The sequence below is a fragment of the Lingula anatina genome, chromosome 9 (genome assembly GCF_051362555.1).
Source record: "Lingula anatina isolate TDL-2025a chromosome 9, LinAna3.0, whole genome shotgun sequence".
Lineage (NCBI taxonomy): Eukaryota > Metazoa > Brachiopoda > Lingulata > Lingulida > Lingulidae > Lingula > Lingula anatina.
Window position 1 is genome coordinate 13217669 of NC_141775.1, and position 13857 is coordinate 13231525.

Below are 13857 nucleotides of genomic sequence, written 5' to 3' on the forward strand. Positions count from 1 at the left end.
AATACTATCCAATGTTTCAAAATTAAGTTTTAAATAAAAGAAATACTATCAATTCCATTTAATTTCAGTTAAGCAGAGCTAATTACCAACAACGAGTTCCTGTATGTCCCTCCAGATCAGCTCAGGTCCGTTCTCGTGTACGATGGTGACAGCAATGCGTCTCTGTATGCCTTGATGTAACAAGTATGTCCCAGCACACGGCATACCCTCACTGTGATCAACAACAGTAGGATGATACCTACAATACAACATGATGTGTTATTATAACAATGTTACACTGATGTAACAGGTATGTCCATTTATGGTTAAATATTTTTCTATCTGTTTCTCTACAATATTATTTAAAGCAATAATACACTGAATGCAATACGATCAAGCTTGAGTGATTATTACATCTACAAAGAACCACTATGAAGCAGATCTTGATAAAGCATAAGAAGGCCAGATATTAATGTGTAACAGTTTGAGAAGAAAAACCATGACATATTGTTTAAAAAGCACCAATGTACATAATTGCAAGTATGTTGGTGCACTGTATGCTCTCCATAAATTGATATTATTATAGGTGATACAGTAAATACAAATTTCAACTGCCTTACAAATTCCAAAATTTCACATCAAATTTTCAAGATCTATTCTTTTTCTTTACTATTATAGTAAAAGAAAACTTTGCGTGACCAAAAAATGTGCTCATTATCAGAACTACTGATTCTTAAAGATGTCAGTTTTAAAGCAGCAGTTTGAGGAAAAATTGTTTGACTTTAATGAGAAATTGCCACCATGACTTACTCTCCATCATGTGCCAATTCACAGATTTCAAACCCAACCAGAAGATCGTACTTAGTGTGGATCTGACTGGCACTGAAATGACACAAAATATAACATTTAAAATATGGAAATTAAGTGTGCACGTGTGTGTGTGTGTGCACGTGTGTGTGTGCACGTGCGTGTGCCCATGTGTGTGTGTGTGTTTCAAATAGACTCCACATCACATAGATGCTGTGAGATCAAAAAACCTTTTCAAGCATTAGATTTAGGCACTGTTAAAATACAATATCATTCTTAAACATGAAAGAAAAACAATGTAATTTATTATATCCATTGAGTGTTTATACAGTCCCTATCTATCAGTTCTATATCTAACTCCTTCTATCAGTTCTATATCTGACCTTGGCATCTGAATGACTCCATATTTGGGTGAGGGCACTGGCTTTGATACAGGGAGAGTTGGGGGAAAACTGTGCTTGGGTGGGGGACGTACACTGAAACATTGACAACATAATCAGTTACCAGTTATAGTTGAAATCACATGTACAGTAATTACTTGTTTTTTAATGGTTTAAAATTAATACAAAATACATAAATTCAGTTACTACTATATCTGTAAATAAGGAGTGAGTATGAATCTTATTATGAAGCATGTTCCTGTAAGCAAAGCAAAATGATACATCTTGAAAAAGATACAATGTACTTATTTTTGTTTAAAATTATTCAGTAATTTTTTTTTTTTTTTTGTATACCAACACATATGATACATGAACATAAAAGTGTCAGGTTTTACTTTTAAAACAGCCAGAGAGAGAGAGAGAGAGAGAGAGAGAGAGTGAGTGACGATGATGGGGAAGGAGGGGTTCTTACTTGGCTGTATCTTTGGCCTGATCATGCAGGGGGTGTTGTTGGTAGTGACCAAACACCTCAAACACAATGGGCTGTGTCTTGAAGTAGTCTATCAGAGACTTAGTGACTGTGGTTGTAAACTGGAACAGAAATAAAGACCATGATAACCAGAACTCAAAACAGTATGCAATTTCATTTTACAGCCCTGTGCTTTTTTTAAAGATTTCATAGCAATGCTACAGCCTATTTTCTTGTATTCACGTTTCACATCAATTAAATTTTAATTAAATGTGAAAGAAAAATCACCTAATGAAATTGCTTAAATTATTTTATTAATATCTATTATATTAATATCGCTTTCTAAAACTGAGCAATTTTTACTTTTTAGAAAGATCAAATACTGATTGTGTTCAAGAAAAGTTAGGATTCATGTCTTACATTCTGGACATGGTAGAAGCCCAGAGGGTGACCTTTGCCTGTGTTCTTTAATGGCTCTGTAGAGAAGGCTTCATCATGACGATGGAGAAAACTGAAATAAAGAACTGGCTTTTAAGAAGGTTCATGCACAACAGAATGTATTAAAAATATCAACTGTTTTAGACCATTCTTATATTTATTAGGTAAATCAAAAACTAAAACAATGCACCACATTCAGTACTCCAGTTCATTAGTTGAGCTCTATTCAATATGGTTATAATTGTATGTAGCGATAAAATGAAATCTCCACTGAATCGAATTCATAGCCAAAATCACATCACTGACTGTTTTCTAGGATAGCCGTTTGCTCATCTACTAAAAATCCCCCAGTGCTTACTTGAACTGGCAGAATATATCAGCATATTCAGGTGAAATGCCCGCGGCCTGGAGCACGGTCACTCTGAAGGTCAGCTGACTGCCCAGTTTCAGGTGGGTAGGGAGTTCAGACTCGTTCAGTTCCAGCAAAGCCTTGGACTGATCCAAGATTGAAGGCTTCAGAATCTCAGTTCTGCTTTCTTGTGGCTTTTCTGATAGGGAAATAATAAGGATGCCTTATCAGTGTTATATCAGGCATATAAAATCTAATGAAGTCTGTTTTTGAAACACATGACAAAACTATGAATGGCTAATATTGATTCTTAAAATTAAACACATAACTATTACATGTTGACATTTAAACTTCTTTGTTGAGGCAGCTGCTCCTATCATAATTCCTCTAAAGAAAGTATGAAATGTATTCTTATAGTCTAAATACCAACAAAATTAAAGTCAATCTAGACCAAAAAAAATCTTCTTTACAGTCTTAACAAAATTAGACAAAATCAGTACATACAGCTGTGTTTACATAGGATTACTGTGTTTCAGAGACCAACCTTGCATCAAAAGATCATTATAACCCATTGTGTGTATTACATAAAACAAGAACAATCTCTGAACTTTACTACAAAAGTTGATCCAGTATGAATGCCTCTTTCAACAGGACTCCGACTTACCATCTGTGTTAGAAGAATCTGAAGATTGACCTTGACCTTCCACAAATCTGACCTCTTCTTGAGATATGGCAGACAGCTTGCTGCTGCTGCCCCCTATTGGCTTCAAGTTTAACTTCTGATGAAAGGAAATAGAACACTATTAGTAAATTATGTAACAAATTTATTGTGTTAATTACAGCATCATGACATGTACACAATGACTGTTATTTGTTAATTTAAGTTGAAACTAAAATTCAAAATGTTTAAGTTGAAAATGCAACATTTACAAAACTAAATTCTGATGGTGGGGAGATCAACTTGCTTTTTTCTTTAACTTAATTAAATAGGTCTTCTGAAGAAATCTGACATTCTTTGACTCAAAGAAGATAATCATTAAAGATGAAAAGAAACAATAAATGAATATATGTGTTTTCAAAAAAATTGTCAAGCAGTACCTTGGTAAAGTATTCTTCATCGTTAAAAGAGATCTTAGCTTTTCCAGATTGCTTTATTCCTGGAGGATTCTCTTCATTCTCTGAAAGCAGAAAATGTTTGCAGAACAATAAATTAAAAACATTAATAAAACCTTAAACTTAAAAGCAAGAGGCATATGTACAACTAGCTGAATATCTGCTGTATAAGATGTTCTTCACTGCCAAAATGCCATCAACAAACCACAGCCAGAGCCACGTCACTGGACCAACACTTTTATTTATTTATTTATTTATTTATTTATTTATTTATTTATTTATTTATTTAATCTCTAACCTGCCACAATCTGGACCCCAACTCTCAGGTGTCCCTTCACATCTCCCTTCTCACTGACGATGGCCACAGTGTACACCAAGGGAACAGCATGGTACAGGTTACTGATGTATACAAAGGCTCTGAAAGTAAAATATTTTATATGAAAGACTGAGCTGAAGTAATTAGTATGGTATGGTACAAATTGCTTATGTACACAAAGGCTCTGAAAGTGAAATATTTTATATGGAAAATTGTACAGCATAAAAAAACAACCATCTTTTTGTTGAATTTGGTTTAACTCAGAACAGGCTTCACCACTCACCTTCCAACCAGTCTAAACCAAGGAAACCTGTCGTAGAAAGGGTCACCCCCAGTGATGTTGTCAATGCCTGGGTCAGGTGACGTAGGTGAAAGGTCAGCCTCATTGTGGTACATCTCACGCATCAGCTCCAGGCGATGTCTGAAGAAGACCAAACACAATGTATACTCAGAATAATGTAAAGCTTGAACAGTTAAACTCCTAGATGCATATTTCACATAAGAACTTTAGCCCAAAATTGGTCTTAACTTTTAGACAAAAGATTTCCTCTATTTCAATTAAAAAAATTTACAGTATTTCACTCAAATAAAATAACTATTGGCCTGAAATGAATTATGGCTTTATTTCATTTGACTAGATGTATACACATTTAGCTTGGATCAAAGTAAATAAACATCTTGTCTCAAAGTTTAGACCAAGTTCCAAGCTAGAATTCTTTTTGTGAAAAAAAATAACAGGAAATTCTTGAGAACAATCAAGCATTGGGGTCCTTCTGCTCAATGCAAACCTTTAGTCAATTCATGTAAATCTGTTATCTTGTTAACTGTATAAATGTTAGTACCTATTTCTATGTTTAAAGAATCTTACTTTAAGTAAAACATGACTGAAATAATGAAATGTTTTAAATCATGTATATTATAAACTATCAAACTTTTTGAGAATCTTTGTTAATATTCTTAAAATGTGAAATCTAAGATTGGGACACAAACAAGAACCACAAAAAAGAAGACAAACACAGTAACATTTATTGGCAGAGCTTAAATTAAGATGTGAATTTACAGTCAAGTTGTAACAGTTTATTTCACATAATGATTTCTATATGGTTTCTATATGATTTTCTTTGTTGACTTCTAACCATTAGGAGCTATTTCTATCTTGCTGTCCCCCTTACCCATCAGTATTTGTATGAAATTGCGAACAATGCTTACCTTTTGGGATGATAAGATGCTTTTTTTTGAGTATTTTGTGAGATAAGTAAAGCTGCTATAACTTGACTGAAATTGCAGCACCGATTTCCTCCGTATTACCCATTGGGATATGTTAGTTGTTGCAGTGAATTTATATACATGTAGGATGAAAACTTCCAACCATTTTGAGGCCAAATTCACCAAATGACAAGATTTCTTAACCAATAGGATTTATGAAATATCCCAGGAGCAATGGGCTCTCTTTACTTTTACAACTTATTGCCTGGTTAATTTGTCAAGTCATTCGGTTACACAATGCAGGCTTATTTCCATTCCAAATTATAACCTGTCTGAACTGTCCCAAGGTCACAGAGCTTGTTACAAGGAAGATCAATTTTATAAAATACTAAAAAATAAATAAATGGGTGCCAGGCCACATGCAAATAAATCCCTCATTGAAATTCCATAACTATAAAAAATGACATAATGATGGCATAATAAAGCCCATAAATCATATCATCTATGTCAAAAGCCTTAAAACCTATCCCCCTCCCAAGTAATAAAAATGTGTACAATTGAAACAGCTAACATTAATGCAAAGAGGTTACCTTCAAAACAAACAAATAAACATTTCAACAAGAAAAGGTATCCCATAAGTAAGGGCACAACACCAAAACCTTATTCTTTGACAAAAAGGACCAATATCTACAGCATCAAAACTGATGGCTATAACACTGCCAGAGATATAGAGCAAAAAAAAAAGAAGACAAAATAAGTTTCTAAAACCATGCAGCACACCAGTTGCATCCAGAGAAGAAACATGCAATGTGCATATGATCATGCCAGTCTGACAACAATTCTGAAGAACAACACCTAATTATACCCAGGCAGAGGTATGGTAAGAGAAAATAGCAAAGGAATATGGTAAAGGAACACATAAAACTACATACATATAAATCTGGCAGCTTGTGGTATAGTAAAACAGTGATATATTGAAGGCAAAGCCAGAAAATTGGTTGTATATAAACTATAGAGTACTAAAGCAGAATATTTACCACTAATCTATACTTCGCAGTAGTTCAAAATACCAGGTGAAATCACAAAAGTTTACTACACAGGAAAAGAAGCAAATAACTAAGCTGCTTTGTTGACTATTAACAATTTTCACAATTTTGACAATACTGAAACTAATAAAGGAGAAACTGAAACTGGCAAAAGGAGATGAAGAAACAAGCATAAGAGAAACGGAAACCAATTAGTGAAAGATGATTTGAAATAGATAATTAAAAGTAATTCTGAAAACTAAACAAAGTGATAACTAATCTGACAAAAGGAGGTACTAAAAAAGGTAAAAGTAGATTTAGGAAAAGAGAAAAAGCGAACAGAATCATACTGAAACACCATCTGAATGGTTACCAACTTTGGAACTAAGATAAAGATAAACAAGGCGAACAAACTAGTTTTTAATACTGGCACAGGCTGATACTGAAACTTACAAAAAAGCAATATTGCAACTGACATAGAATTATTTAAAAAAAACTACAAAAACGAACACAATGTACTGAATAAAACAAACATCGTATTGAATAAGACAGGCAAACAAAATGGCGACCATGAAGGGAGTAACGGCAATGCATCCATAAAGACACTACCTTGAGGGCAGAAGATTGGCAAAGTTGAAGTATTTGGGGTTACTACATGCTGACCAGCATTGAAATAAATTCTCGGGTGCCTGTTCGGGGGTGTCAGGAGAATTGTCTCGGTCCTCATCATATATTTCACGCATGAGTTCCAAGCGTTGTCTACAAAATTGCGAAACTACCCATTAGTGATGTCAAGTATACAGTTATGTTGCGAATGTTGCGATGGCCTCAAGTGTAGGGTTACGGTCTACTGTTATCAATAAGTAATAAGCAGAATTGAATTAAAGTTGAGATAATAAGCCCAATATAATGCGGTTATCTAATATAAGAATGCTCTAATGGGACATAATGTCTGAAAACTACAACAATTTAATGTTAAATCAATGGACATATCTTTAAAAATTGCACTAAAATGTTAAGAAATATATAATTCACTATCAGAAGAAATGAAAAACTATTAAAAACTAAGAAAATTTTTAAAAATTGAAAATAATACCAATTAAAATTTGGCAATAAAAGGAGAACAAGGAACATTGAAAGCAAAAGAAGTGAAGCACTAACTGAGACTTGGATTTGACAAAGTTGGAACTCATGGTGGCAACACTGGGCGACTGGTACGCCAACACTGGGCTACTCGGTACGTTAAAATTTCAAGCACTGACATCCAGAACCTGATGTCTCACAACCAAAACCAGTTGCCTCTCAAATCCTGTTTTCAAATGTATTTTATTACTTTTATGAAATTATACCACTGAATGCATTAAGTACTCATAACTGTGTGAAATAAAAATTGCGTATAAGCTTTTGCTTTAAAAATGAAGTGTAACAGGCAAAAGGGAAAGCATGAAACAACAGGAAACCGCTTCAAGCACATTTTTCACCAATCTTTATGTCAACAACTGCACCATTGTTGTTAATGTTACTTTTGTGAAAGCAAAGCTGTTTTTAGATGAGTTTTTTCAACTGAATGAAAAAAAAAACATTTTGCACAGCAAGCACAATAAGGAAACACGTCACATTAAACTTAATAGCTTCTCAGTCATACATCTTATGACAAGGTTTTAAAACTATTCAAATCTATTGCTCACTCAAGAGAATTAAGCTTTTGTCAAACTGCACGCAAAACATAACACTCTACATACAGAGAAACACAATGATAGTCCATGAAGAGTAACAAGTGTTAATTTTGCCACTAAAGTATTAAAGCTGTTATTCTGGAATAAGACCATTCTACTAGAATGGCAAATTTTCTGCATGATGCTTGACATATTCACCTTTTTACCTTCTTCCAAACTCGAGCACAAGTGCACACACACACGCACACATACGCGCACACACACACATACCTCTGCCAACAATAGCAGCCCTTTTATAACCAACACAATGCACAATGAGCCTTTACTCAACCAACACAATGAGTCCCTGCACAATGAGTCTTTGCACACCTAACACAATGAGCTTTTGCTCAACCAACACAATGATCCCGTGCATAATGAGTCCTTGTACAGTTAACACTATAAAAAAACACATATAGCCTATAGTTTGCTCCAGCATTCTCCTTTGTTCTTTCACAGCATGTCTTGTTACTGACGAAAGCTGCTTTTTACCAAGATAAGACCACTGTTCCACACTTTGCCAATATCTCCTGTGTCTACTTCCTCAAGCCAACCAACATTTACCACAATACAGCAAACAAAGCACAAAACAACTATATTTCTTAAATGAAGTATAAAGAAAAGTAATCCCTTAGAATTCATAGTGAGGGAAAACATATGGCAGAACATATTGGTAAAAGCGAAGCAGCTAAACAAAATTTTATTTTTCAATTTTGGTGAAGTGAACTTTGGGACATTTTGACATTTCTATGGGCCTCAACATCTCTTATATTCCCTTTTAGAAAGAAGCCAGTTGATGTCATATTTTCATTTTCAAAAGACAACCTGGAATCACAGACATCTGTTCAAATTGATTGTTATAAACTAAAATATACTTTAAACTAAAACTAGCAAATATAACTTTTGTTCAGAAGTCCAAAATAGGAATAATTGCATGGTTATAAAATGTTCACTTTTATTTGTTATATTTTTGATATTCTTGATAGATAAATAGATAGATAAACAGTGGCGTAACCAGACCTTTAAAAATTGTACGCACAGATTTTGAAAATTCCCAGGTACGATTATATTCCTTGAAAAATTCACTGGAGAATAATATCATGGTTGGCTCAAAAAATTGTACGCACAGTGCATCCGTGCGTATGCCTGGTTACGCCCCTGGATAAATTAGATAGATAGATAGATAGATAGATAGATAGATAGATAGATAGATAGATTTTTGATAAAAACAAAAGTTAAAGCAGGTTAGTGGGCAAGGCACAAGCTCTATACAAGTGGAAAGGTCTACATACAAGATTTAAATAGTGACTAATACGAAGGTACTCCGAAACACCAGAGATTACATATAACAGAACAAATAAATAAAGCATAGATTTACAAAACAGAAATGAAAAACCTAACAGTTCAATAAAGACTATAATATAAAGAAGAAAGATACAAAAAGATCCAACAAAAACTAGTAATAAATGGAAATATCAATACCTATAAAATACTACCTTTATGTTATATACAGGATATCCAAGAAAATAAGGCAATCTAACTATACAATCAACAACCTAATCAATCAAAAACTAACAATGTAGAATCCAAATACAACCATAAACTGCATTTATAAACCCTGCATGAAAAGAACAGAAAGCCAATATGTTTTCATGCACTGTAAAAAAAATCCTGTAAGTCCTCACAATTTCAGAACAACTTTTTTTATTCCAATATCAATCTTTTAAACATTTTTCTCCAACTTTAGCTCCTCACTTTTGGTATCACTAAAAAAATTTCTTTAAAAGGAAACAAACAATTTTGATCAGAAATTGTGAGTACTCGCAAGCAGAAGCACAAAAAAGTTTCTCTGATGAAAAATGAAAATTCCTGACCTTAGTTTCTCCATGCTCCAGTAATGTGTAGCGCCATTTTTCTGATCCTGGACCTCTACGGCAACAATGGTGTGTGGGTACGGGCGCTCCATGTCCTTGGCGTCATCTGGGAGAAGGTCTGGGGCAAGTGGGGAGTATAATGTGTCTGTGAGCAGAACGAACTGGAACTGCACCTACATAGAGAAAAATATCAACTAATTATAATTTGATGATATGAATTTTATAGATTTGTCATTAAAATTTTAATTAAAGTCAAGTAATAAAAATTTAATATAGTTTAGTTTTAAGAATTTTGTAAGTTATGATTTTTCCACCAGCAATTTCAATTACATATTTATTGAAAGCAATTTCAGAATTTGTTTTCTGCATTTTGAGACCTTATTAGAGAGAAAAGTTACTATTTCTAGCCTTGATGTTAAACATTCAGCAAAAAGGAGACCTTTTTATAGCAATATGTCTGACCTTTTTCTTCAGTTCAGTGCTAATAGCATTAGCTTCCTTCAATATCACAGCACTGCCCCACAAGTCATCCTGCAATGAACGCAGCAGTGAAAACATCTCAGCACAATCTCAGCACAATCACTGCCAGTGCCATCTCAACAAACACAATGGGTCTATACAAGGCATTTTCCTTGGCAAGCTTTTTAACTGGTCATAATGTATTTTGAAAAAAGACTTGAAAATTCATAAAGAGTATGTCATGTCAGTTGACACTCATATTTACTAATTAATTTAACATCATTACCTCATTAATACCCACAGATTATCATGTCTCATGTACTAAGAAACATAATGAAGGTGCCGATTTGGGAAAATTTGGTTGACTTTGGTTAAGGGCTGTCCCAGGATCGTTGTTATATCATATCTCCATAGTATTAATAGTTGTGTTGCTAATCTTTTTGTATGCTGTGCTACACATTTACAATACGTCCAGGTCTATGCACAGTGTATATTCAGTGTATAAGTGTACAACTGTCTAATATATATATGTGTAACTTCCTCATGGAAATCATGATAAGCTGCGTTCACACCAGGACCAACTTTGACCAGAAAAAGACAAAACGATGTCACCTGAAAACCAAATTTACTAGGCGCTGAACTTGCTAGTATATAAAGCATAGGAGATAACTCTGTATAACTACATCTGATGACTCTTTCTAAGAAATGCAGGTCCATGTTAGTGCTGTTGTGAACACAACCAGAGAGAACAGAGCACATACACAGAGAAATCTTTACATACACATCATATAAACTGAGACAGTATAGTAGTGATTTATACTAATTTTTATACTAACTGCACTAATTTTATCTTATATATCTGCATAAATTGCATTATCTAACTTCTGCCTATACCACACTCACAATTATGATTTTCAGAAATTTTCCATATCTATATCCATATCTATCCAATTTAAAAACAATGGTTTATAAATTCAAAAGATAAATACACACAACAAAAGAGGTAAAGATCACCTTTACGTCACATCTACAAGTCCCAAACATGCACACCACACTGGGAACACTGCAGGATCACACCTGTCACACCCTTGTGTCACAAAATGTGCCGTGTTCACATCCAAACTAACCTAGACCGAAATTGGCTCATAGTAATTACCAGATAACCCAGCTTCAATTGCAGTTGGAAATTTGAACTTATATATACTATATACTGGAGTCAACTGGTAATGCACTTGTAATCCATTCCCGGTCCTAAATTAGCTCTTATGTGAACAAGTCTTACAGCACGAGTTGTAATCACAGAGGTAGGAGACCCATGCAGTATCAATACAAATATAAATAACAAAATACAAAATAATAGTTCATACGTAACATAACAGATCTTGAACTGAGAATGAAAATGAAGGCCACTTATCTTAAATACACCGAAAATAAATCGGTTTTTCACACACACACAGTAAAATCTGCTTTCACTGAGCCAACATGAACTTGGCTACAGTTATGTAAAAGTTTATTCTTTTACTTGTATTAAATGAGGTTTGGTCCCTTTTAGAAATAATTTTAATTCAGTGCCAATTCAAGGCCATAAACTTCAAAAAGAAATTGATATGCATAATGCAATGCATTGGTCTGAAACATTTCCCTCTAAAATAATCGAATTAGATTTTTACAAATAAGATATCTATAGCCAGATGGAGTATGGCAAATGAACAGCTAATCCCACCACCATCCGTTCTTGACAAAAAAAGAAAAAAATATAGGTATTTGATCAGATATTTACTAGTGTGTGTGTGTGTCAACCTGCCCAGATACAGACCTTAATCTGACACAGTGGATGAATCCTGTTAGACACATCCTGGTGGAAAATAAACACACAAAGCTCAAGCTTTACGTGCACTTTCAGGGAAGGAAAAACACGGAAACAAATAGACAATTACAAGCCCCATGGAAACAGTATAATACAGCCTTTTACAGTCAAAAAAGGGAAGGGGAGGGAGGGGCAGTAACCATGGAAACCTATACATATCTATGGAAACTGGAGAGCAAGCTGCAACCATAGTTACTGGATGGGCACTATGAAAACTAGGGGTATGGGGAGTGTAACCATGGCACCTTCAATAGTTGCCAGTGGAAACCAACGGAAATATTTGACTGTAACCATAGCAACTAAAAGGACACCATGGTGATGAGGTCAATTACTATAGGGAATGAAAAATAATACTAGAGATAATGTGGTTTATTGTAAAAAAATATTAACTGGTACAAAGTAATGATAAATATTTTTAAGTAAAAATAACATGGAGAAAAAAACAGAAGATATAGCTGGAAAAGTGTATTACAACAAACAAATTTGTGACACATTGCAATTGCAAAGTAACAAGTCATGTGAAACTTGCCTCCAAAATTTAAAAACTATTGCAAAATCTTTTTAAAATTTCAGCATCAAAATAAAAACAGAACATTTATCAAAATTTAACAAATCACATTACAGAATGTACAACAGAGAACATAAACAGTCAAGGTACTTATATTCAACTTGTGATAATCAATAACATAAACATTAGCTCTGAGTGCTCACATTTTTCTATTACCTTTCCACACCAAGCTCAATATGGATAATGTGACATTTACCCTTTTTTGTGGAAAAGTCAGAAAATACTTTTGTCTTATTTAGTATGATAAACACAGAAGTGCCATGAATTCATGTCACAAGTGTACACAGATCAGACAAGGAATTTTTAGTCTGATATTTAACATGCTGGAGTTTTTCTGAGTGTCAAATAAACAGTAATCACAGTACCATGCAACACTGGAGAAAACTGTATGGTAAACTGACATCATACTGCAAAAATACGACAACAACATTTGACATCACGTTTCCAACCAATGTCATATCTGACCCATGTCACATTCAGGTTAGTTGGAACAGACATTCGGGTAGTTACTGAAGTAAAATTAGTCATGCAACACGTATTATCAAGAAGCAGAGAATTGATCACAATTCACTTCAAGCAATCTCTGTGTAGTCCTGATATCCCATCCAAAATTTGTGCCAACCTTGATCTCAACATGGAATAATAAGTTATATTGTAAAGTAACATGCTATGATAAAAAAAACATCTGCTTCCTGAATTTCGGTACAAAGGCAGCAAGACACAGTGTGTGAAATAATAAACTTGTAAAATGTGTAAAAGACCACTTGAATAATTCTAAAACACTGTGACTTAAAATGTTTTGACACCATAGACTGAAAAAGACCATACATACATTCAACATCTCCACTAAAATTGTATTGCTATAACATACCCTAAGGCAGGTGAATTGGTGATATCTCCACTTCCTGTATGCCCATTCCGCCAACTGGTATTCACGCTCTGTCCACTTACACTCCTCCTCTAAAAAAGAACAAGATGAGCTATTGAGACAACAACTTCATCATCTGGGATCATTTTCTCCTCTGCATGTTTTATAATACACTGTGGCTATTAGATTAGTATATCAAGTTTATGTGTTTTGAAACAAAATGCATAAGGCAATGAACACAAATATGTCAACTGAATCAAAAAAAATGTCTAAAACAGTTTTCATCCCAAAAAAGACAATGACAATTATCAGAAAAACAGTGCAATTTCCTTTCAAATATGTGAAATCAAATTCAGGATAAAAATTGCTTAATCAAGTAATGAACATGAAGAAATTTAAAAACAGCAAAAATATCGCTCTTTAA

The 13857-nt window shown here is 33.9% G+C and overlaps 1 protein-coding gene across 17 annotated transcripts in view; it reads right to left on the minus strand.

Moving 5' to 3' along the window:
- Positions 1–13857, minus strand: part of LOC106162045 (kinesin-like protein unc-104) — a 68655-nt gene that overhangs the window by 12643 nt on the left and 42155 nt on the right. For 8 of the 17 annotated variants that reach the window (XM_086994988.1, XM_086994986.1, XM_086994987.1 and 5 more), the window contains 15 exons: positions 13437–13525; positions 11947–11985; positions 10134–10202; positions 9672–9844; positions 6692–6841; positions 4135–4272; positions 3834–3952; positions 3521–3600; positions 3087–3201; positions 2432–2621; positions 2056–2146; positions 1639–1757; positions 1170–1262; positions 790–861; positions 87–238 (listed from right to left, as the gene is read on the minus strand). In XM_086994988.1, the coding sequence (XP_086851114.1) occupies positions 87–238; positions 790–861; positions 1170–1262; positions 1639–1757; positions 2056–2146; positions 2432–2621; positions 3087–3201; positions 3521–3600; positions 3834–3952; positions 4135–4272; positions 6692–6841; positions 9672–9844; positions 10134–10202; positions 11947–11985; positions 13437–13525 (1689 nt within the window). The remainder of the gene's footprint in view (positions 1–86; positions 239–789; positions 862–1169; positions 1263–1638; positions 1758–2055; positions 2147–2431; positions 2622–3086; positions 3202–3520; positions 3601–3833; positions 3953–4134; positions 4273–6691; positions 6842–9671; positions 9845–10133; positions 10203–11946; positions 11986–13436; positions 13526–13857) is intronic. The other 9 variants (XM_086994994.1, XM_086994991.1, XM_086994995.1 and 6 more) reach the window with 3 other exon arrangements.